Below are 25,151 nucleotides of genomic sequence, written 5' to 3' on the forward strand. Positions count from 1 at the left end.
TGCTACTCTGGCATCCCTGCGTTGTCTCTCCTCACCTGTAAGCCTGGGGTATAGAAGTAGCTTGCCCTATTTTCTTTCCATGGAGTGGCTGGTGGGTTTGAACCACCAACCTTCTCGTTTACAGTCAAATGCCTTATGCTCTGTGCCACCACAGCTCCTTCTTCACTAAACGGTCCTGGGAAATAATCATTTTCACAATCAGAAAAATGAAACAGGATCCATGCCTCACAGCATACAGAAAAACAAATTCAAAATGGATTAAGGACCTAACTGTACAAGCTAAAACCATAAAATGCTTAGAAAAAAAAGCAGGAGCAACACTGTCAGACCTGTTGTTGTTGTTATGTGCCGTCGATTTGGACCCGACTCATAGTGATCCCTCCTTGGCTTTCTGAGGCGGTATCACTATGGAAGTAGATTGCCCAACCTTCCTTCCAAGGAGTGGCTGGTGGGTTTGAACCGCCAGCTTTCTTGTTAGCAGTCAAGTGTCTTAGGCACTACGCTACCAGGAGCTCTGTACAAACTGAAACCATAAAATTCTTAGAAGAAAAAGCAGGGGTAACACTGTCAGGCCTAGCTATCAACAATTGATCATCTAATACAACAACAAAAACACAAACAGCAAAAGACAAAATAAGTAAGTTGGGTCTCATAAAGTTAAAAATTTTGTTCATCAAAAGTCTTTACCAAAAAGGTGAAAAGACAAGCTACCAACTGGCAGGGTATCTTCAGAAACCACACATCCAACAAGAATCTAGTAAACAAAATATATATAAAATTTTGACAACTTAACAACAAAGGCAAGAAAATCAATCGTAAGATGGGCAAAGGACTTGACTTGAATAGACATTTCACCAAAGAATATGCTCAAGTGGTCACTAAACACATGAAGAAATGCTAAGCATCATTAGCCATCAGAGACACAAATCAAACCACAATGAGCTGCACCACTCACCAAAACCAAGCTCACTGCCGACGAGTCGGATCCGACTCACAGCAACCCCTCCTTGGGTTTCCGAGGTGGTATCTCTACGGAAGTAGATTGCCTAGCCTTCCTTCCAAGGAGTGGCTGGTGGGTTTGAACCACCAGCCTTCCGGTTAGCAGTCAAGTGCCTTAGGCACCACGCTGGCTAATACGGAAAAACAAACAAACAGAAACTAACAAATGTTGACGAAGAGTGGAAACTGGAACTCTTATTCATTGCTGGTGGGAATGCAAAATGGTACAGTCCTGCAAGACACAGTGTGGCGGTTCCTCACAAGACTGAAATAGAACAACCATATGACCCAGCACTTCCATCCTGAGGTACACACCCAAAAGAATTAGAATTGAAAGCAGAGACTCAAAAAGAGGCTTGTACACCAATGTTCATTGCAGCGCTATTTTCAATAGTGAAAAGGTGGAAACCACCTAACTGCCCATCCATCCACAGATGAGTGGATAAACAAAATGTGGTACACACACACAAAGGAATACACTTCAGCCAGCAGAAATAATGAAGTCTTGATACATGCTATAATATGCATGGAGCTTGAAGTCTTTATGCCAAGTGAAACAGGCCAAGTACAAAAGGACAAATATTGTATGACTTCACTTATATAAAAAGACAAGAAAAGGCAAGTATATAGAGACCAAAGTTTATATTAGTGGTTACCAGGGGTGGGTGGGAGGGAAAAAATGGGGGTTAAGAGTGAGAGAAAAGTCACACTGATTAATTGGTTGCACAGCCAATTATTGTCATTGTCATCATTAAGTTGTATACCTGTAAAAAGTTCAATTGGCAAAAGTTGTGTGAGAGATACATTTACAACAATGACCCCCCCCCCCCCACTAAAAAAAGATGTGGTTCCTTCGTTTGGAGATTTTGGGTCATGGTTCCATGGGACATCCCAGTTAATGGTCTAAAACTATGTTTACTGCTTCTATTCCATCTGTGAGCTTGTTGTGTAGTGCTTGGGCTCTTAAAAGCTCACAAGGGGCCATCCAAAGCACAATCAGTCTTTATCCACCTGGAGCAACACAAGAAGAGTCAGGGACAGGAGAAAGATATGGAATGTGTGGCTAATTCCCTCCATGAATAATTACCTCCTTTGCCATGAGACCGGAAGCACTGGATGGTACCCAGCTACCACTACTGAACATTTTATCAAAGATTCCATAGATGACTCCTGATCAAAAGGGGGAAAATGCAGAACAGAATCTCAAATTCTCATGGACTTCAAACTTTCTGGAGCTATGGGGGTGGACGAACCCCTGAAACTAGGTACCCTGAGATAATCTTTAAACCTTGAGCCAAGAATATCCCCTGAAGTCTTCTTAAAACTGAACAATAGTTTAGCTCAACTAGTGAAAAAAAGGTCCGCCTTGAATATTATGATCTTCTAAGAACTATCTATATGGGATCACACTGACAACAACTTGAAAAATCAGACAGGAACCTTAGGGCCCAGGGAGTTCCTGTTAATGAGGGAGGAACAACTTAGAAAAGAAGGGTGAGAATGGTTGCACAAATCAAAGAACATCGTCAAAGTCACTAAATGGTACACGTAGAAACCAATGAATTGGTCTATGCTTTGCTGTGCATTCTCAACAATAACAAAATTTTAAAAAATATTCTAAAAAATGTGATCTAAATATTTAATATTTTCTCATGGATGTCAAATGTTTTCTAAAACAATGTATATTCATATCCACGGGCATACACATTTTCTACAAAATGGAGAAAGCTTCAATACCTTATTGTCTCATGACTGAATCATGTAGATTTCACATAATTTCAGCCTTTGGAACTACTTCAAGTGTTGGCTGTGCATTCTTGGTTTTTTTCTGGGGAGCGTCATCAGATAATTACACCCACTGGATTCTGGTGCTTGCTGCAATCCTATCCAGGGCTTAACACTTTTACAGAGAGTTCAGGCCGCCTCTTTTCTGAATCACAAAGCTGAGCAATTTTGAGTTGAACAGAATTCCTTTATGTTTTCCTGTTTGTCCAAAGAAAATCACTGCAACCAAATGCAGTGTGGTACCCTGGAATGGAGCTGGGACTGGAAAGAGGATATTAATGGAAAAACTGGTGCAATCCACATTAAGCCGCAAATTCAGTTAACAAAATGTGCCAACGTCAGTTTCTTAGTACGACAAACGGACCATGGTGATGTAAGATGTTAACAATGGGGAAATTGGGTGTGGGGTATATGGACCATTCTGTACTATTCTTGCAACTTTTCTGTAAATCTAAAATTATTCCCAAATCAAGAGTTCATTTTGTTCAAAAAAGGTCATGTTTCCATTAAGTAATTTCAGAAGTGTTATATATTTAAACATGAAATATATTTCTGCTAATGAAATATAACCTAATTTGTTTTTACACATTGCTATTTTGGGTAAGAATTTATTAGTTTATTAGTGGCCTTCACCACTAAAACAAAACAAAACAAAAACCCTAAAGACCATTAACCTATTGGATAGCAATTGGATCCAGACTCAATGGGGTGTAGCGAAAAAGCATAGGCCTTGAAGTCTTGGGGCCCAGCCCTGGGTCCACCAATTCCTGTACCACTCAGCCACGTTAGTCTGACTCTCCGTTATTGGTCTGCTTACTGGTGAAACCACATTGAGGACGCTTCAGTAGAAGTCAGCTCACTGGCCACAGCGCACCAGGTCCTTTAGTTACCTGGCTCCATTTCCCTTTGGTCTTGTGCCGGGGTCTCCCCTCCACACCAATCTCTCGCTGCCTCCCTCCCCAAGCCCCTGCTCACGGCTCCAGCTTTTGCACAGGTGGTTCCTTCTTCCTGCAACACCTTTCTGGACATATTACATCTGGCAAACTTTTTCACGTCCTTTACGACTCAGCTCATTGCAGTCTAAAGGACTAATTGCAATCTCCCGAGGCAGTGTTTGTGCAGGGTTTTGGAGACCACCCCCACACTTTCAGGAGGGATGTGAGGCAGTCCTGAACAGAGTCAGCCACGTACCCTGTCCGCTGTGTCCCTTCACAACTCTTCTCTGCCCGCAGCTCGGTCGACCTCATTTGCTTCTCGGCCTGTGTCCCCTCCACTTGCCGACAGACTCCTCAGGAACAAGCAGTGGGTCTCATTCTTGTCTCTCTATCAGCACCTGACACACAGCGGGCACGGCTAGTTTGCAAATGACTGACTTTCACCCAGGAAACAAACCGCCTGCTTTTCCCTGTTTACAAGTTTGCCACGTCACATAAAACATTCCATGACGAAGCACGGTAGCAGACTTCTATTTAAACCTCTTGACATAAAAATTTCCCAGGCAACTAACAGTTAAGTACGAGATGGACCGTTGTGGCTGTCCCCTCCTGAAAATCCTTGCCTGGCCCACCTAGCGGCTGCCCAGGTTCTAAAGACTGCCCGGTACACTGGGCCTTACACAGAAGCCCCCATCTGCATACATACCCCGCACTGGTCGGACGCTAAGGACCTAAGTGTGTGTGAAGAAGCTCAACGCAAAAACTTCCAGTTATAGATCTCATTTCCTTTTTAAAGGGCATGCCTTTTTAATAAACTTTCGCAACATCCTGAGGCAGAATTCAGATGGAATTCAGATGAAACAGTTTTATGTTTACATACTTGTAAATAGATGGCCACTCCTCTGTCTTTCAAAGAAAAGGGAATTAACGTGTTACAAGTGCACTTGGTTTGACCCATCGTGGCCTCCTGCCATTGCTGCCTGATTTCTCCGGAGTGTGACTGTGCTCTGGGATGGCCTGGAGAAAAGCAGGGCCCCAACGGGCACTCTGATAAGCTGCTTCCTACAACACAAGGGCTGTTACTTCAGCAGGAGACCCGGCTGGACAGAGGCTCGGCAGCCCACCAACGCGCAGGGCTACGTGAGCGCTCTCATGGCACTTGGAGACTCTCTGAGTGGGGTGTGAGCTCAGAACACAAACTCTAACTGGGAAAGGGACAAAAGGCCTCCCTGGGGCTGAGAAACTCCTGCCTATCATTAGCAGCGCGTCAATGTGCACTTCAACTTTTCTCTGTCCTGTCCTACCCTGCTGCTTGTTCTGTGTGTTTATAATGATTTCAAATCCTACAAGGCGTCAGTCAGCACAATGCTTTCAGAGTCCGTGTGAACCAGTGCTCATGGGATGAACTTGGAAATGGAAACCTGTAGACTCTGGGAGGCTTCGTAGCAATAACTGTGAGTCACGAGAAACCGTTAACTAAGTCATGAGGAAGCCACTCAGAAAACTCCTGCACGAGACACAGAAACACAGACGCATGTGCGCTTTGTAAAGAACACAAACCAGCTTTAAGTTTGCAGTGACCCAGCGCACTGTGACCTAGAGCACGTGACATAAGTCTAAAACCCTTCCTGATCTCTAACCCGGAGGAGATGCATCCTTCAGCGACTCTAACCTTGCAGGAAAGACACAGGAATCCTACTGTCTGATGTCCTCCTGGCCCTCGCCGTGTGGAGCCAAGGTGACACACATATAAACCCCGAGTTTCTGCTCACTCCCTGAGAGAAGGCAGAGATGGAACTGATGTTCTGTCTGCCCCCAACGACCTTGCACCCAGCTATGGGGACCTCTGCCGAGTTCCAGCCACGGTCAAGCCTTTCTCCCGAGACCTCTCGTTCAAGGTAAAAGCCTGAAGTCCAACGATATTGACTGTAACCACTGAACTAACGTAACTGACTCTGGCTCTAAATGAACACTGTGAGGTTTCACTCGCATGCTTTGCTATGACTACCTCGATATAAATGGACCTTGTTTACACACGACAAACCTGAGCATCCGTTAATTTTCTAAGATTAAATCCTACACGATACCCTCATTGGCTTCTCTACCCAGTATGGACCACACGGGTCATTCTTTTACGGTTTGCACACTCCCTCGCTTTCCTTGTCTAATTCTGTAAATCCCACGATCGACCTTACAGCTTGCCTCTCCTGCTTTTGTATTGCACAGCTGAGCAGCAATGGAGACCACCGCCCCGCAACCTGGAGATGGATTGCCGAGCTGTTACCTCAAGGAGTGTTGCTTGTGTTTGGTTAGTTCTTCCTCTGTGCCCCTCAGAAGCCACTCTGAGACCTTACTACTCTCCTCAAATCTGCTGCCCGACTGCCTCTCCCTCGGGCTCAGCAGAACCTCACCTGTTCTTCACAGAGGAAACGGAGGTCTTCAGACTCAGCGGCCCTCCCTACCCTTTTCCTCTGCAGTGTCTCCCTCCTTACCCCCAACTTTAAACGTGTGCCTCAGTCCCCTGCTCATTTACCACAATGGCCTTCTGGTCTCAATCCTGGGCCTTGCGGGGGCTGTTTCTGACGGACCAGCACCCGTCACTGTCAAGCACTTCTCAGTCACCTGCTGGCCTTCGTCTGTCCCCTCAGCCAGAGTCTCCCATCTCACCGAGGACCAACAGCACTCCCTTTGCCCGTCAGCCCCTTCTCCTCCCCCTGAAACCCCCCCCCCCCCGCTTCTCTCCTTAGTGTCTCAACACGGTTTACCCCGCCCATCTTCATTCTCACCCTCCTGCCATCTGCCAACCCAAGACACCATTTCTTAATTATAAAAATTACCTGTTCATTGTATCAGTTCTAGGTGCCACCAAGCCAAAACACGAAAACATAGACACTCAGCCCCCATCCCCTAGAACAAATAGCGTTAACCAGTCAGCACAGCGGCCCCGTCCCTCTCTGTGCACACGTGAGCGCGTGTAAGGCGCAGTACTGTGCACCACAGCTGCATCTGTCCTGCTGAAGCACAGACCTGGTGGCCGTGCTGGCTGCCTGGTTGGTGCCTCCCAGATGCCTTTCCTTGGCTGGCTCCTTAAGTGCTGGTTTTCTCCCTGTGTTCTTCCTCTGCTCTCCCTCCTTCTCACTGGGCATGCCCCTGAGGACCTCTGCACCGCCCCTGGCTTCCTGTCCAGCCCTGCCTCTCACTGTAACTGCAGGCCCCTCTGTCATGCTGCCCTCCAGACACCCCGGTCCGAAGCCCCACAGACGCACCAAGCTCCACATGTAGAAGACAAAATGCAGCGGCCCCCGTTCCTGTACCTCCTTGTCCGCCGGTACTTCCTTCTTTGTGAAGAGCAGATTATTTCCAGTTAGACAAGCAAACAAACACAACAAAAATTCCTCGAAATTCCCCAGAAAACAAACAAAAATGGCCCCGTGCACACACACACACATACATACACACATACATGCACACACTCCTCCCACAAACCACAGCCAGCCATTATCTCCTGACTCTTCCACTCTCCTCACGCTACCACATCCAGTCAGTCCCTGAGGAGACTACATTCCAGACCCCTCCCAGATCAGCCTCATCCTCTCCATCTTCTGTTCAAGTGAGGACACATCTCTCTCGGGACAGATTCTAGTAGTCTCCTGAGCCACCCAAGTGGCAGAGTCCTGGACTCAAAGTTATTCTGGAAAAGATTCCCTTATTTTCTCCAGACACTTGCAGGTTCTGGTTCTCTAAACCTCGTCAATGATAACATGCAACCCCACTTGTATTAGGGTACCCTGCCTTCAATTTCCCGATAGCTGATGAGGTGAGTTCAGGCAATTTTGAGAGTTAGCTTGCTGTGCTCATGAGGTAGGGTGCACACCCTTTCAATGGGTCCCAGAGGTGTCTGGTCAAAGCTGGACCCTTCTGTGTTCAGAAGCCAAAGGTCATAGGTGTCCCAGAGCTCCCAAAAGAAGCTGGGAAAGGTGTCCGGGTCCCTATCTCCAAGGAGACAGCAACACTAACAGTGGGAAGCTAACTCCTTCTGTCTGTCTGTCCTTGCCTCTCCCCACTCCTTGTCACATGGTATGGGCTGTGGGAATTGGGAGGGGGCTACAATTTGGGGCAAAGGTGAAACCCTTCTGGTTCAGAATGTCCATTCTGGCGTGACATTGAAGATATCTACTGCCCTAGCTCCCCTGAGGTCCAGTGACACATCACAGTGTTGTTAAGTGCTCTTCACACTCTGTGAGCAAAGATCCTGGTCTGCTTTCGGTGGTTACTCAAAGCTTCACGGGGCCATGAAGGCTTGGGGGAGCAGATCAAGGTAGTGGTAATAAACTCAGACCTCTGGCCTTGTACCCTTCAACCAACAGGTGCAAGGTGATTTTCTATCTCAGTCAAGGGACACCAGATCACCTCCTTACCTGCCGTCAAGATCAAGTCCAAGCTCCTTAGCCTGCCATTCCAGGTTTATTGTTGCAACCTCATCTCTTAGCTCCCTCTGCAATTTATACCCCAGCAATTCCAAACTACATACTGCTCTGTGCCCATTCCATGCTGGTCCTCCAGTCCCTGTCTGTCTACATACTGTGGCCTCTGCCTGGAACATCTCCCACCTAGAAATTTTCTACTCAAATCTTGAAACATTACTCAAACATCGATTACTTCATAAAGCCTTCCTGGGCCTTACTGTAAGTGCCTCTCCGACTACCAACCGGGACGGATGTAATTTCTCTCTCCTGTATAGTACTTCCTCACCTGACACACTCTAACCACAGGCAGCTCAGTGCATCACAAAAGCTTGTCACGTGGCAGGACCTGGGTCTCATCTTTTCATCCCTGGCACGCAGCTGGCGCTCAGGACCTGCCGACTGGAAGGAGACTGATAAGCCCTTGAGGCAGCAGGGAAGGGAAAGGGGCTTGGCTGGTGCGATGTCTTCTGAGGCATGCTTCAGCACTGGGATCAAGGTTGGGTCAGGCAGAGCTTAAGAGCTGGCCATGGGACAAAGGGCGGGAGGCTAGGACACTGACTTTCTAAGCATTCTGGACTCGGGCTTGGGATCATTGAGAGAAACTGATCATTTAGGTAAATACACCGCTGCCCAAGGCAGCTGGGTGGGGGTACCAACAAGACTATAAAACCTTCTATTAGCCTCCCAGAGCAGAAACATCTGCTAAAGCCACAGCAGGCAGGCTGGCCAAGTTCAGCAGCGGGCTAGCCAGGACAGCCCTGTGACCAATGGAAAGGGCCACAGAGGAGAAGAATCAATCATTTAGGCAAGACGATGGAAACGGCAGTGCCGTGAGGGTGACAAGAGCTCAACTGGGCCACACCCCAATAACTCCTGGAGGCTCTCCACTGGCAGAGGGCCCGCGGGGGGCTCTCCTGCCCCTTTCAGTCCAGGCCGCTGTGGCTCACCATCCATGTTCCTCAGGCCAGCCCTTTGCTCCCATCTCTGCAGCTCGAGGTCTTGGTGAGCTTTCTCCTTCTCTCTGAGGACTTCGATGTTGTAACAGTCAGGGGGCCTCAGCTAGGTACCCTCTCACACACTGCAACAGCTGACAGGAATGAGATAATTCACTGGCCAGCCAGCATTTCAGTCTGAAGAGCTTTCTTGTTCATATCAGTGCTTCCATGAGTTCAGAATTCAATCAACTCCTGGCTACCCAGTCTGACATTAACAAAACATCAACACTCTGACAACCTGCTGGTGTCAGAGAGGAACATCTTAAAAACTCTTTGGACTCCACATTCAGACAAGCTTCCAATGCTAATCTTTGATCTCTATTATAAAGCAGGACCAATAAACTATCGTAGAGATTTATGGGTGAACTTTCATTTGAGCTGTTTCACACCTAAAATAACATGAGGGCTTGGGCCAACAGGCAGGGGATTTAGGCTTAGGTTTCAGTTGTTTAGGTTTTCTTTTACTTTTAAAACTGAATTCACTGATTTTAAAAGATAACCTTACATTTTGCAATTACAGTGTATTGCTCTCCCAGAGGAGAGAGTTGAGAGACATCCACTGGACAGATATAATGTCTTTCTGAAGGCAAGTTTACGTTCAGGTGGAAAGTCACCCTCTGTCCTACTGGAACCATCTTTTGTTAAAAGAAAGTGTTTTGTCCTGGGATTCAAACAGTCATTATATTTTTGCCCAGGGATAAAGCTCAGGAGGCAGGAAGGGATAGGAAAGAAAGGATGAAAGGAAATGGTAAACACAGGGAGGAAGTGGGAAGAGTGCTATGACATGGTGGGGACTGCAATGAATGTCACAAAACAAAGTGTGTGTGAATTATTGAATGGGAAACCAATTTGTTCTGTAAACTCTCACACGCATCATAATATAAATAAATACAGTCACCATTTACACAGATCCTTCTTTTGAGTATATCTTACTGTGAGCAAGAGTAACCAAATATTATTGTGAGCAAAGTCCCAGCAAAAGAAATTTTATTGAAGACAGTAAGATGGTCTGTTTCACTGTGTACTGGCCTAATCCAGGGTTAATTCCTGAATTGACTCAGACAGTCATTCCAGCCTCAGTCACAGGTCACCAGGACCTGAATGAAAATAAAACCAGTGCCACATTCACGACAGATGGGAACTCAACTGGCACCCAGCCTCCCCCTTGGGATGAGGAGGAAAGGTCCTGCCAAGCGAGAAAGCAGAGGACCCACAAGGCAAATGCAGCTCCCCTGGAGGGCTCCGCAGGCCAAGGAGAGTGAAACAGAGACAAGTTCCTGGACACGGTCCTTCCACAAACTGAAACGAGGCGCAAGATCAGAGCAGCGGCTCCAAGGAACCTGGAGGCACTGCCTCTGGTCAGGGTTGCGGGCGGCACCCTGTGCCTGCCAGGCTGGGGGCAGCCCGGGCAGCAGAGCCTGAGAGGGCCGGTGGGCAGCAGAGGGGCCCGGCCATGGCGTTTCGGTCCCAAGGAGAAATTCTATCACTGTGACAATCACCAAAACAAAATAAAGGGAACCAAAACGGAAGTGTACTTAGTTTTTTAACCCAATTTTACTTTTTCGTTTTCTTATTTTAAAATAAAATTCCTGGTTCAAGGAGAATGTAGCAGCTGGAGAAGGGAAAGCTGCCTGCTCAGAGGAAGAGCCTCAAATTGGGTCCAAGACTCTTCGGTGCTCAGCTCTGAGCACACAGGTCAGTGCTGTTGTGGAAGCCCAGTTCACGGGCTCTCACGAGACGTGCTCATCACGGGTTAGGACACTGCTGCTTTCGTTTTGCTTTTCATCATAACATTATCTTCTCTGTAAATACAGGAGATGCAGGGGTCTCACCTCCCTTCTCCAAGAGGCCCTGGGCCAGGCAAAGGCTGGGTCAGGCCCATGGCACTTCCAGGCAGGAAGTAAGAATGGGACGCCTCCAATTGGAGGTCACAGAAGTGGAGGTCACATACACATCTCAGAACTGTGCTCTCAGGAGGGCCGAGCTCGGAAAGAGGTTCCTGGTGTCGATGTGGCCCCTGGAGCCAAAGTGCAATGACAGGCACCCCCAAGAGAGCTTCAGAACTTTTACTTATATATATGAGAGAGTCGGGGCCGACATGACGGCACATAACAACAACAACAACATTATTAAGTGCACTGCACATGACGCTGGGTGTGCAGTGTGCTATGGTGTATTTTTCCCCTCACCATTTCCATAGCTGCTAGTAGACGTCGTCGCTGCTAGTGGACACCGTCTCTGCTAACGGACATCACCTCTATTAATGGACATAAAGTATGTGCTTTTGGGGAAGAAGACTGCCCTCTGCAGAAACCCAGGCCTCGACCTTAGTGGCAGAGGAGGAAGGCTGTCCTCTGGAGCCAGTGCATCTGGCCCACTCTGAACAGGGGCAACGGATGGCCACTGCCTGCAGGGGCTTCCCATTTTTCAAGGAGCTCTGGTGGTGCATGGCTAAAGCACTGAGCTGCTAACCCAAAGGTTGGTGGTTTGAACCTACCAGTCGCTCCATGGGAGAACGCTGAGGGTCTCCTTATGTAAAGATTGGACGGCCTTTGGAAACCATACGGGGCAGTTCTACTTTGTCTTATAGTGTCACTATGAGTCAGAATTGACTCGGTGGAATTGTTTTTCTTTTTTTTTTTTAACCTTTCATTAAGGAGCCCTGGTGGTTCAGTGCCTAAGGCATTTGACTATTAACCAGAAGGTTGGTGGTTCAAACCCACCAGCTGTTCCATGGAAGGAAGAGGGGGCAATCTACTTCTGTAAAGATTTATCACCTTGGAAACCCAATGGGGGTCACTATGAGTTGGGCTGACTCAATGGCAGTGTTTGGCTTTTGGTGGTGGAACAGTGGTTAAGCACTAACTGAAAGGTTGGTGGATTGAACCCATTAGTCACTCCATCGGAAAAAGCTGTGGCAGTCTGCTTCCGTAAAGACATACAGCCTTGGCGACCCCATATGGCAGTCCTACTCTGTCCTATAGGCTCGCTATGAGTAGAAACTGACCTGATGGCAGTGAGCTTAGTTTTTGGGTTTTACTTTTTAATAGCCCCTTATTGTTCCTTCCCCTGCCTACTGCACATGCCACCTGGGACACAGACAAGCTATGTGGTTAGTGTTTAATCCTGGGAGAGGAACTTAGCTGTTATTCTCTCAGGACACAATCTGGGGTATGCTTGGATGCCATCTAACCCTGAGGACAGGAGCCTAACTGGGGGACCTTGGCTGTTGCTGCTGTGGACTGTTGAACTCATTACTGTCCTTTTTGTTCTGTAAGTAATAAACAAACACCAGTCAGGTCTGACTCATGGCGACCCCTCCTTGGGTTTCCGAGACAGCATCACTATGGAAGTAGATTGCCCAACCTTCCTTCTGAGGAGTGGCTGGTGGGTTTGAACTGCCAGCCTTCTGGTTAGCAGTCAGATGCCTTAGGTACTATGCCACCAGAGCTCCCAGTCTTTGGTTTTCGTTTGGCCATGCCATTAGAAGTGTCTGTCTGTGCTCCACTCCAAATGATCTTTCTCTAAGAACTTGTGAGTCCAGTGACATTGCACATAGAAACAAGTGCACACACCACAAATGAAAAGCTTGTTGCATTTCCACAAACTGAACACTTTAATCAGCAGCACCCAGACCAAGAGTCACCAGAGCTGACTGGGGCCGTCCTTCCTCCCAGGGCAAACACTCTCCTGACTTCCACTAATGTAGGTTAGCTTTACTGTCTTTGAACTCTACACAAATGGAGTCATGTAGTGTGTTACTGTTGTGATGGATCTCCTTCACTGTCATGTTTGTGTTCATTCTCACTGATGTCCAACGTGCAACTGAGTGAATACATCACAATGTATTTATTCATTCTGTAGTCGAGGAGTGCTGGAGTTTTTCCAGTTTTTTGGCAATTCTGAAGAGTGCTGCAACAAATATTCTTTTTGCTATATATGGACGCTCTGGTGGCGTAGTGCCTAAGGCACTTGACTGCTAACCAGAAGGCTGGTGGTTCAAACTCACCAGCCACTCCTCGGAAGGAAGACTGGGCAATCTACTTCTGTAGAGAAACCGCCTCGGAAACCCAAGGAGGGGGTCACTGTGAGTCGGAAACAACTTGACAGCATTGAGTTTGGTTTATTGGTGTTATATATACACATACACACACAGACACACACGTATATACACACACATACATACATACATATACACACAAATATATACATATACATACAAATATACACAAATATATACATATACATATACATACACACATACATACATATGCATCTTGCTGGGTATATACCAAAGGTGGTGGAATTACTGAGCCACAAGGTACGTATGCATTCAGCTTTCAAAGTTACTGTCAACAAGTTTTCCAAAGTGGTTGTACAGCTACCTTTCCCACAGTGCTAAGAGCTCCCAGTATTCCACATCCTCATGGACACTTGGTGTTTTCTGCCTTTTTACGTTACACATCCTCATGGATTCCTCAGGTGAGCAGTGGGTTTCCTGTCTTTCTCATACTTTTCCCAGTACAGCAAATGCCAGTAGGGTACGAGCCTTGGTAAGCTGGATGCAGCATGGAGGAGGAGACAAAGTTGGCAGGCACCCACTAAGGGGTGGATGCAGTTGGAAGGCCATGGGTTCCGTGACCTTTGGCACGCCCTAAGGTCCAGGGTCCAGGTCCTCGAGCTCTCGGTGCTATCACATGGTGTGCGGGTGCTCAGAGGAGAGTCAAACAGTGTCTCTTGTGTAGACACCCTTTGTGAGATCTGGCGATGACTGGTCTATTCCTCATTCCCATTCGTGGACTGCCAGAGAATTCTATAACTCATGACTCCTCAGGAATTAGCTAGCTTTCCATGCGGAGGGAGTCTAGAGTTGAAGTTCCATTTACTAGGAACAGGGATACTAGACAGAGGGATGAAGAAAGCCACAGATCAGGAGCGTTGCTGGTAGAAGAGGGTAGTAACATCAAAGCTAATTCTCTTGGCATCAGGTTGATAAGATCTGTCTAGCTGTAGGCAAAGGTACGGGGGACTCAGCCTGCGTAAGACTAACTCTGTCTAGTAGCCTCTGTGGCCTGATCAAACCTGAACAACTGTTTGAGACCTTCTCTTCGACCTCTGCCTCACACAGTGGGCAGAAGTAGATGACTTAAGGAAATGCAGCGTGAACGTATGACCCATAAATGTCTCTGAACATCAGCACACCCGGCTTCCTCCCTGAGCTCCCCTCCCGGGGACAGAAAATGGGCCATGACCATTGCGTTGTTTTTTATGTGACTGCCTCCCTGGAGCACAGCTCTGTGGCTCTGGCCTCAGTTTGTGTATTTTTGGAGGGCCTATTCAACACTTTCCAAGGTCATGTCCCTTAAAAGACTTTATTTTTTAGAGTAGTTTTAAGTTTAGAGAACAATATGCAGAAAATACAGAGGTTCCCAAGGGCCTTCTCCCATCTTGCCCCTTCCCTTCTGAGAGGCTATTTATTGGGGTGGAACAGCTGGAAGCATGACAGACACTTGCAGCAATACTTGGTAAACACTGGAAACCTCTGTACTCTTGGAGTGTCCTGCAGGACTTCTGTTCTAGAACCGCTGAGCCCTCGGTGGGTGTTGCGTGGACACTACTAGAAGCGGGAGCCCAGGGACTCTTGGATACATCTTCTTGGGGTTGGCATGAAAGCTGCAGTTCAGAGGGTCCAGGACCATGTGTGTGAGGTGAGGAGTGCCGGAGGGGCCACACAAGGCCGAGGAAATGAACAATGACATCAGTTGTGACCACCTTTCTATTCAGTAAGGATTCAATGCTTTCACTACTAGCAGATGGCAAGGCACTTGAAGGCTGAATGATATTCTGATTTATTTTACCGGGCAGAAGTATGTCCATCTTCCACCAGACACATGTACTCCAGGTATGATGAGGCCTTTGGTAGGCCTGGAAGAAGTGGGCTCCACAAGACAGAGGGAGAGGCTATGAAACCCCGACACAGTGATGCTGCTATTTACAGAGAGCCTTGTTTTCAGGTTTGAAAAGAAAGTGCACTGTAATAGCTGGATGGGCTTACGAGCCTTGCCCCAGACTGATTACGCACTTGGAGTATGGGGCACAACTCCTATGTGCCTGAATACACTCTTGGAAGCTGGTCTGGTACCTGGGTAACCTGGTAATGGTGTGACGGAAGGTGTGGTGGAGGTGCCAGAAAAGGCCATCCAAGAGGCAGAGCTGCCATGAAGTAGTCAGTGACCATTGTCGGACCTCTAGCTGGGAAAATACTAAGTCCAGGGAAACACCGCCTCTCAAAAAGATCCACTGCTCCCCTCAGTATTACTGGGATGAGACTCGTCCTTCCCTATGGCCAGGGCTCAAGAATCCCTAATGGCACAGTGGTTAAGTGCTCAGCCGCTTACCAACAGGTCAGGGGTTTGAATCCACCAGCCGCACCATGGAAAGAAGATGTGGCCATTTTCTCTCATAAAAATTACTGCCTTGGCAATCCTATGGGGCAGAGCTACTCTGTCCTACAGGGTCACTATGAGTTGACTCGACAGCAATAGGGTGGCCAGGGTCCTGGCATAGTAAGAGAAGGGGTTAGGCTGATGGACCCTAGGTTGGGCTGTCTCCAGGGTGAGCAGCACATGGACTCCCAGTGGCCTGTCCTGCCAAAGCCTAGACCCGGCTCATCCACGAGGGCCAGCACATTCTGGGGAACAGCAGGGAATGGGGTGAGGTGGCCGGGAGCCTGACTTTCTCAACTCCTTGTTTTGAAAAGGGTAGAGGAGTAAAGTGAGGTCAACAGTAACTAAGCGAAGGGAATGCCTGTCTCAATGCTTGTGCCAGGAGCTATAGGTTCAGAGAAGTCGGGGCTCGTGGCACCACTTCTCCAGGACCCCTCTGGACTCCCTGCGCTGGTGGTGTTCTCAAACCTAGAGCTTGGCATCCTGTGAACTACCCGACGTGGAGCAGGCGGCAGGGTGAACGTCCCTGGGAGTGAGAGGCAGTAGCCGGAAGCACAACGCCCAAAGCACATTTGTGGTGGGGGGTTGGGGAGGAGAGCCTGAGGGCAGAGCCTGGTTTTTCTTGCACCATCTGGGTGGGCACGCAAGCGGGTGGCAGTGGGAGCTGCCCACCAGGTCAGGCAGTGCTGGCAGACCAGGCAACTTCATTGGGAGTTCCCAGAACAGAAGAGGTTTAGCACTTGGGCTGGTCTCTTGCCTCTGAGAGATGGGAGACAGGCAAACGGTGTTATCCATTCCCCCAGAATGCCACGGTACGTGTGGGTGGGTGCTGGGCGTGTACCTCCCACTTAAGAGCAATCAGAGAGCAAATACGCAAAGTCATGTCTTAGGGCATGGAGACAGCAAGGAGGGGAGGTTCAAGCTAGTGTAGGGAACCATGGAAAATCAGATCCCTGGGCTCCCTCTACCCCCACCCCTCCCTTCTGGATAGGGCTCCACAACGTCCTGACATCCTGACCTGACGTCCTGACTTGACCCGGCCTGGCCTCCATTCTGTCCCCAGGTGACCGCAAAGAGGAAGAGAGGGAGCTACAAGTAGGCCCTCAGAAGTGCGCCTGGCAGTTTCCTTCTTGGTACCAAGGTCTGGTTAGGATTCCTGTTAACCTTTTTATTGGCTGATCTGTGACATGTGCCCCCGGGGTCAGCTACCTGCTCCCCCAGGGCAGAAGAGGGGCAGCGCCTGGTGCCAGATGCCGCCGTTGCTCTCTGCGGGGCGTGTTCTGCGTGGGATGGTGGCGGGGGGAGAACCCAACAATAAACGACGCTGGAGACGAAGGACGGGTACCAGTTAGAACAGCCGACGAGGCCTCCAAACAAAGTGCTGACGGGCCAGCGCTGAGTCAGCCCTCGGAAGCCTGCCGCGTGCCAATTTACACGAGCTAAAGGAGCTCTGGTAGCATAATGGCTAAAGCACTTGACTGCTAACCAGAAGGCTGGTGGTTCAAACCCACCAGCCACTCCTTGGAAGGAAGGTTGGGCAATCCTACTTCCGTAGTGATACTGCCTCGGAAACCCAAGGAGGGGTCACTATGAGTGGGGGCCAACTCGACGGCACATAACAACAACAACAAAGCTCTCACAGATGCAAAATGTTTTACCTTGGCTTTTTGCAATTCAGGTTTGGACATTTTGGGCTTCCATCTAGGATAACAATAGGCCACCATACATCCATTTTAATGAAGAAAACTTTGTGGAGGAAAAGTCAAGAGGAGTTTCTTCAATGCACATTTACTCTGCTGGTACAGAAAAATGTAACCATTTCAAGAAACGAGAATCCTAGCCCTAAGTGATTAACTATGACTAGCAAAACAACAACAACAAAAACAAAAGAAACACTCAACTCACTGCCGTCGGGTTGGTTCCGACTCATGGCGACCCCTCCTTGGGTTTCTGAGGCAGTATCATAGGGAAGTAGATCGCCCAACCGTCCTTCCTAGGAGTGGCTGGTGGGTTTGAACCTCCAGCCTTCTGGTTAGCAGTCAAATGCCTTAGGCACTGCGCAGCCTAGTTCCTAATAAAATACTCAAATTATTGGTTTAAATTTACGATCATTGTGGTATGCCTCAGTAAGTGCTAAGCATTTAAAATGTCCATTATTATCTGTAATTACTGGGTCTGCATTTTGGGCTTAAGTCATTCAACTTGTTCTGCTCATCTGAGGTATAAAATGCTTTCAGTGATGCAGTGGTTAAAGCATTCAGATGCTGACCTAAAGGTTGGTGGTTTGAACCCACCAGCAGCTCCACTGGAGAAAAATGAGGCAGTCTGTTTCTAGAAGAATCTACAGCCTTAGAAACCCTGTGGGGGCAGTTCTGTTCTGTCCTATAGGGTCACTATAGCTGGAACCAACTTGATGGCAGTAGGTTTTATAATAATAGCATACTAAATAAAAAAGTAAACAGTTTCTTCTCTGCAAATTAGGTACAGTGAAAATGTGCTCTTATTTCTTCTTGGAGCATCCAAGCACCATATTCTCTTTATAACTTTAGTAGGTTGTAGATTATATTATTTTGGTGTCTTCACAGCTCTAGTACATAGAAGGCACTTAACAGATGCGGTTAATGAACATCATATACATGTATTTCTTTACGTGAAAATTCCTGATCTTTATTGCTATGAGTCAGAATTGACAGTACCTAACGACAATATGCCTAAGGCACATGACTGCTAACCAGAAGGCTAGCGGTTCAAGCTCACCAGTCATTCCTCAGAGGGAAGGTTGGGCAATCTACTTCCGTAGTGGTACTGCCTTGGAAACCCAGGGAAGGGTTGCTATGAGTCAGGTGATTCGACACCACACAACAACAGCAGCATTGCTTTCCAGTTACGCTAAATTTCAGAGACAGTCAGATTTCAAGTGGTCTTTTCCATTCATAAATCAGGACTCGAATTATAAGCCAGAGGAACATTACCGGAGGGACACAACCAGATATAAAATGGACCAGCAGAACTAGTCTAAACCAGCGGTCTCCAACTTTTACTCTCATCCCTCCAAATTTTCAAAACTATGTACATTTTAAAAAAATTCATCAGAAATGTATGTAATTGTACAGGATAGCATTTACAACACGAAATAAATGGATTTTGAAATAAAATTTAAATAATTTGAAATATACGGAATAGAAAAATCTTAAGAGATTTGATATCCATGGTGGCAGCCACCCTGACCACAGTCCCCAGTGATACCTGCTTCCTGATACTCATAGCTTTGTATAGTCAGTCAGTCCCCTTCACACTATACTGAGGTTGGTCTGTGTGACTCATAGCATACAGCAGGCATGATGGTATCTCACTTCCAAGATTACATTAGAAAAGACTGGGTCTTCCATCTCAGACAATCTCTTGCTTGCTTGCCCTATTTTGGATCACTCACTCTGTGGGAACTTATCTTTTATGACACTCAGGCAATCTATGGAGAGAACCATCACATTCGAGGTTACTGGCCCAACAGCCAGCAAAGAACTGATAACCTGCCAAAGACTATGTGAATGACCTTGGAGATGGATTCTCCAGCCACAGGTGAGCCGTGAGGTAACTGCAGTGCCTACCAACAGCTAGACTGAAATCTCATGAGAGGCCCTGAGCCATAAACACACAGTCAAGTCATTCCTAGATTCCTGACCCTCACACTGAGGAATAATAAATGTTTGTTGCTGTCTTTAAGTAAATAAATAAATAAAATCAGACCACTAATTCAAGGGGCCTGACAGGACACGGTGGCATAGTGCCTAAGGCATATGACTGGTAACCTGAAGGCTGGCAGTTCAAACCCACCAGCCACTCCTTGGAAGGAAGGTTGGGCAATCTACTTCCATAGAAATATTGCCTCAGAAACCCAAGGAGGGGTCACTGTGAGTCCAGCCAGAGAGTTAAGACAAGCAGATGAACCAAGTATCAGAGGAGGAGAAAGAAACCCAGAGGAATCCAAGGGCTGCAGGCAGGGGCCAGCAATAAACTTGGGCGGTCAACAAACGCTTGTTAAAGTGATGGATGCTGATGGCTACCTGTATAGATGTGCCAGGCACAGGGATGCGGACTGGAAGGAACATGGAGAGAGGACTGTGTCCAGACCCTTTACTTCACAAACGAGCCTCAAGAGGCCTACGCCCCAGTGACTTACGGGGACAAGGATGACAAGAGGACAGTAACAGTTCCTCTGCTTTTCCATCCCCAGGAGGCTGGCGATTATCTTATAATGGGCAGGTCAGGTCCAGATTAGTTCCTCACCCCTTAGAATGAGGGCTGCAAACTTTTTCTTAAAGTGCCAGATAGTAAGTATTTCAGGCTTTGTGGCCACATGATGATCTCTGCGGCAGCCCGTCCACTCTGCTGCTGGGGTACCAAAGCAGCCGTAGATAAGACAGAAACGGACGGGGCTACGCCAGCCTGACCTCACAGCAACCAGGGGCGGCTGGGCTGCATTTTGCCGACCCCTGTTTTGGCTCACGAGGGTAAAAGCAGGTGTTTGTCCTCATTTTGCTCTGGTGCTGCCCACTTCTGCCCACGTGTTGGGTTACTGGTGTGGCAGGGCCAGTCTGAGGGGAGAGATGAACGCTGGGTCTCCCTCTGGGCTTCTGCAGTTTGGTTCTACTTGAGTACACAGGGGCCTAACAGGAACAAATGCAGTAACAGGGCAACCATGTTTCTGGGGAAAAATCTTCTTTTTTTAAATAGAATATTCTCATATTTTTACCTCATTAGCAGTGAGAAAGGATGTTTAGACAAGATCATTTTTGCTCGTTTTTTTTTTTAGAAAAGGGAAAACAAAATGAAATATGACAAAAAAAGGAAGAAGACTTAAACAGAAACACAATTTTCAATCCGAGAAACAGAGAGTGGCGTTTACCTTCTGCACCAGGTAGACGCTGGTGGCTCTCTCAGTAGCGACTCTGTCCAGATCCGATCCCTCGGGAACGAAGTAACTCACGTCAGCGATGTGGACGCCCACTTCAAAGTTGCCTGGGGGTGCAGAGAAGGGTTGTCAGCCTGCATGGAGCACAAGGGCAAGACCTCCAGAGGACCCTCCCAGAGGGTGCGGACTGAGGGGTAAGCAAGCCTGTAGCTTCAGTCTGTCGTGATGAGCACTACAGTCCCTTCCCTATGGTACACCCAAAGATTAAGACAGTTTTATGCTGAAGAAACAAGATGAACCATTTTCACAAGATGTCTCCCACTTGGAAAGGTTTGTCCCTTTGAGGAAATGCCATTAACAGACTCGCAAAAGGAGGTCTGGCTCATGTGGGATGAAGAACAAATCCTTTCGGGCCGTGACGCTGCGTAATCCCCAAATCTCGCACTCAGCCCCACGGCTCTTGCTCAGCTCCACACCTGGCCTCCCTGCTTCCTCTCTGTCCCTTACCCAGCCCCCCTCTCTGTCCTAGTGACCTTTCTAAGCAGGGATCCGATGACGTCACCCCCAAGCCTGTTGCTCATGTCCTTGCAGGATCTCACCTCAATCTACTTTGTTGATCTTGCGGCCCATCCTCTACATGCCCTTTATGCAGCTGTCATGGGAATCCTCTTTCTATTCCCTGAACATATCTTAGCTCATCCCATTCAGAGCTCTGCTTAAGAACAGGAAAAAAAAAAGAAGCTAACTTGTTGCCATTGAGTTGGTCTCAACTCACAGCACCCCTAGAGGACAGAGCGGAACCATCCTGGAAGGTTTCTAAGACTGCAATCTTTTCGGAAGCTGACTGCCTCATCTTTTCCCCACAGAGCAGCTGGTGGGTTTGAACTGCTGACCTTTCGGTTAGCAGCAGAGTACTTAATCACCACCAGGGCTCCTTTTCAGAGTCTTGCAAGGCTCACGCTTTTCCCAACGTTTGGAATAATCTCCTCGGCAGGATCTGCCTTGACAATCCCCCTCATCACACAAGGGTCAACTAACAGACTCGCAAAGCAAAAAGAGACTGGCTGCCCTGCACACTGGTGGAGCCCGCATCTGTGTCCAGCGGTGTGGCCACGGTCTCCCCTGCAGAGCTCTCAGCACTGCCCAGTCGTATAGCCCAACATCACTGGCTTCCACTTTCATTGGCAGCCTCCCTCCCGACAGACTCTGCATGTTTCCACAAACTGAAGGTCTGTGGTAACCCTGTGTCAAGCAAGTCTACTGGCACCAGCTTCCCAACAGCAGGTGCTCACTTCGTGTCTCTGTGTCTTATCTTGGTCATTCTCACAGGACTTCCAACTTGTAAGACTACAGTATGAAGACAAACAAACCCACTGCCATAGAGCTGATTCGACTCATAGCAATTCCTCCTTGGGTTTCCGAGGTGGTACCTCTATGGAAGTAGACTGATCGCCCAATCTTCCTTCCAAGGAGTGGCTGGTGGGTTTGAACTGCCAGCCTTCTGGTTAGCAGTCAAATGCCTTAGGCACTGCACCACGAGAGTTCCTGAGACTACAGCACAGTGTAAACGTAACTTTCATAAGCACTGGGAAACCAAAACACTCATGTGACTCACTTCAGTGTGATATTCACTTTATTGCGGTGGTCTGGAACAAAACCTGCAATATCTCTGAAGTCTGCCTGAAAATGAAATGCACAAAGTGGACAGAATATATATAAAAAAAAAGAGTACGCATGCAAGAAAGGTATACAGTGCGAAGGGCACTGCTTGGGCAGACAGAAGCACACTGAAGGCACAGGCACAGAGGTGAGTTTGTTTCAATGTAAAAGGTGCTCGATGCAATTTCTCTGTATCTTCATCAGACGCACAGTGATTGGCCCAGGCTGCCATGTGACTCTTGCAGATTTCCTCTGTGCTGATTTCAGGGGCTGATGAGGATTTCAGGAAAGAGGATCTTTCTTCTGGGATCTCAGACACAAAGCCACTGGAGCTGTCAGGACACATCCTTGCCACATAACTGTGCCAACATAGAAGCACATGGGTCTGAGAAACGGAGCATCAGGCTGACCTCGTGTGACCTCTGGGATCCAGCTGAACCTGAAGGAAGTCTATCTGTGAACTTTGTGGTTCATAAGACAGTTGATTCCCTTTGGGTTACGAATCACTGGCCGGGTCTTCGTGTTGGCTCTGAAGAGCTCATCAACACAGCACCACTGGCTCCTCTGGCCGCCTGGACAACCAGTCCTAAGGTGTTACAACATAGCTGCAAATTCAGCAGTGCCTTCTCATCCTTTCAGTCCTTGTTCACTGGGGGAGCTTTCTTCCCTCAGTTTTTAAAAGAAAAAAAATGATCCCACACTGGGGGCTTAAAGTAAGAAGTTCAGGCAAGGAGCAGAATTTCCGACTCCCCATTAGTCCCACACCCAGAGACCACCCTCCTAGCAGGCTTTCAGACCTTCGAGTTTGCCTGCCCAGTCCTGCAACATGCATCCATTAGGGAAAACCTAGGTCCCTCGAAGAGGCGCCAGCTGTGGTGGGATGACAGCTGGACCTGATTCCCACAGCGGGAAGGGTGGTGTGGAGAAGCTGTGGGGCTCCGAGTCCCACCGCCCTGGGTCAGTGCCGCAGCTGTGCTGTTGGGTTGCTGGGAGCTACGAAACCTGCCCTGTGATGATCAAGAAACCCAACCCCAAGGGACTGCGGCCAAAGGTCTCAGACGGCTCAACTTGCAGTTTTGATATTACAAGTATCTAAAACTAACACTTGAGAAGGTAAAATAAAGTGCCTTCTTTTGAAGTCAGAATTAGAATATGTTGGCCGATCAGGTAAATATTGACTGAAGGAAAGGAGAGGGATCGTTACATCATGATCTGAACCATCGTTTAAAATTCAGTCTCTGTGTTGTTACTACGGGTGAACTTTCTGCCCTTAGTCAGAATTGACAAACTGACAACGAGCTCATTACAGGAGATAAAACATGAAGCGGGCCAAGCCAAACACATCTGAGAGGCTTCTATTTCCCTCAAAATTCCCGGGAGAGCTCTACGACCAGCAAAGGAAAGCGCTCCCCTTCTCTGCTTTGGCCCTTTCCTCATGGAAACCCTGAGTAAATATTTTAGTACATATATTTACATAATGTGAACTTGCAGCACTCCCGAGCTGGTGGCACTGAAGTTTTTATTCAATGAAAGAGAAAACACAAATTGAAAAGGTTACAGTGCACATGCTGCCAAACCGTTCAGGACGAATGTGGTGGGTTCTTTTTCTTTTCTTTCTTTTTTAATACTCTTCCATAGAAAAATCATCTTTGAAAATGCTTTAAAAGGTTAAAAATTCCATCTCCCGGGGCTGAGGTGAGCCCTGTGGGCTTGGACGCCCAGTGGAAGTAGAGCCAGGCTTCCCAAGCAGAACGCTGTGGGCCCACACGCTCCAGGGATACAAATGTTCCTCTGGGCGCACCTCAGAGGACCTGAGACAGCTCTGTCCGGTGAAAACACGAGCAGGAGCGAAAGCAGGGCCTGGAGACCAGCTCAGTGCGGCCAGCATCCCAGGCGGCTTAGCCCCTTCCCAGGAGTGCCCCTGCCAGGTGGCCCTGCCATCTCCTCCAAGGCGAGGAGCTTGCACCTGAAGTTGCTGGCGGGCTTTCTAGCTGTGAGGAGTGCATTCTCCCGCAGACCCACAGTCCACGCAGACGGCGTCCCGAGCCGACAGGACATGGTTCTCATCTTCAAGGAGCTCACAGACTAATGGGATGGGAAGCACCACCACCGTGATGACAAACGTGGCTTTGCCAGGACTATGGCAAAGGAAGTGATGTAAGTACACGGGAGAGTGCTGAACTGAAATCGGCTTTTACTTCAGTAAGAACATACATGAATGTGGGCTGTGATCTTTAACAACTACATGGGTGTAGTGACGACAGTGACATTCAAACGGTAACAAGGGCAGCTGTAGCAAATTTATTAAAGGTCTACTCTGCTAAGGGCTTTGCACATACTAATCTAACTTTGACAACAGCTATAAAAAAACACATTCCCAGAGGGATCATCTGAGGCCCAGGGAGGCCTGAGGTCACCCGGCCAGTCAGTGACAAAGCCCGGATTTGAAATCACCAGCACTGGAACTCCAGGACAAGGGAATACAGCGGCTTCTTCCAGGTCACCGATTACCTTTGCACCACTAACAAACCTTTTGAGGCCGGCCGGCAGAGCAGCTTCGGAGGCCAGGTGTCTTCTTCCTCTGAAACGCTTCCTTGGCCTCTGGCCTCTATGGCTGCTCCTTGCCGGGCTCCCTGATTCTCCTATCCCTTACATGCCACTGTTCCTGTGAGCTCTGCACTAGGCTGCCCTCTCTGTGGCTCTCTCTCTGGAATGTCATCCACGCCCAGGGGCCCAAGCACCACGTGGGGGCTTCTGTAGCCTAATTCACCAGCCCCTATTTCTACAAACACAGGCCCTAATGGGAGTGTTCACTGCTCCTCAGGCACCTCACACCTCAGAGCAAACCCCCACCCCCAGCCAAATCATCTCTCTCTATGTGTTCCTGGTCTCAGGAAGTAGGACCACCTCCACCAAGGTGCCTAAACTAGAAAGAAACCGAGGACGTTTCTTTC

General features: G+C 48.2%; 1 protein-coding gene across 1 annotated transcript in view; it reads right to left on the bottom strand.

Annotated features, from left to right (window-relative positions):
• Positions 1-25,151, bottom strand: part of DIS3L2 (DIS3 like 3'-5' exoribonuclease 2) — a 418,510-nt gene that overhangs the window by 111,911 nt on the left and 281,448 nt on the right. Inside the window, exon 10 of the mRNA XM_007943808.1 lies at positions 20,533-20,645. Coding sequence (XP_007941999.1) covers positions 20,533-20,645 — 113 coding nt within the window. The remainder of the gene's footprint in view (positions 1-20,532; positions 20,646-25,151) is intronic.

The sequence above is a fragment of the Orycteropus afer genome, unplaced genomic scaffold (genome assembly GCF_000298275.1).
Source record: "Orycteropus afer afer isolate SDZICR_OR568_19922 unplaced genomic scaffold, OryAfe1.0 scaffold00006, whole genome shotgun sequence".
In the NCBI taxonomy this organism is placed as follows: domain Eukaryota; kingdom Metazoa; phylum Chordata; class Mammalia; order Tubulidentata; family Orycteropodidae; genus Orycteropus; species Orycteropus afer.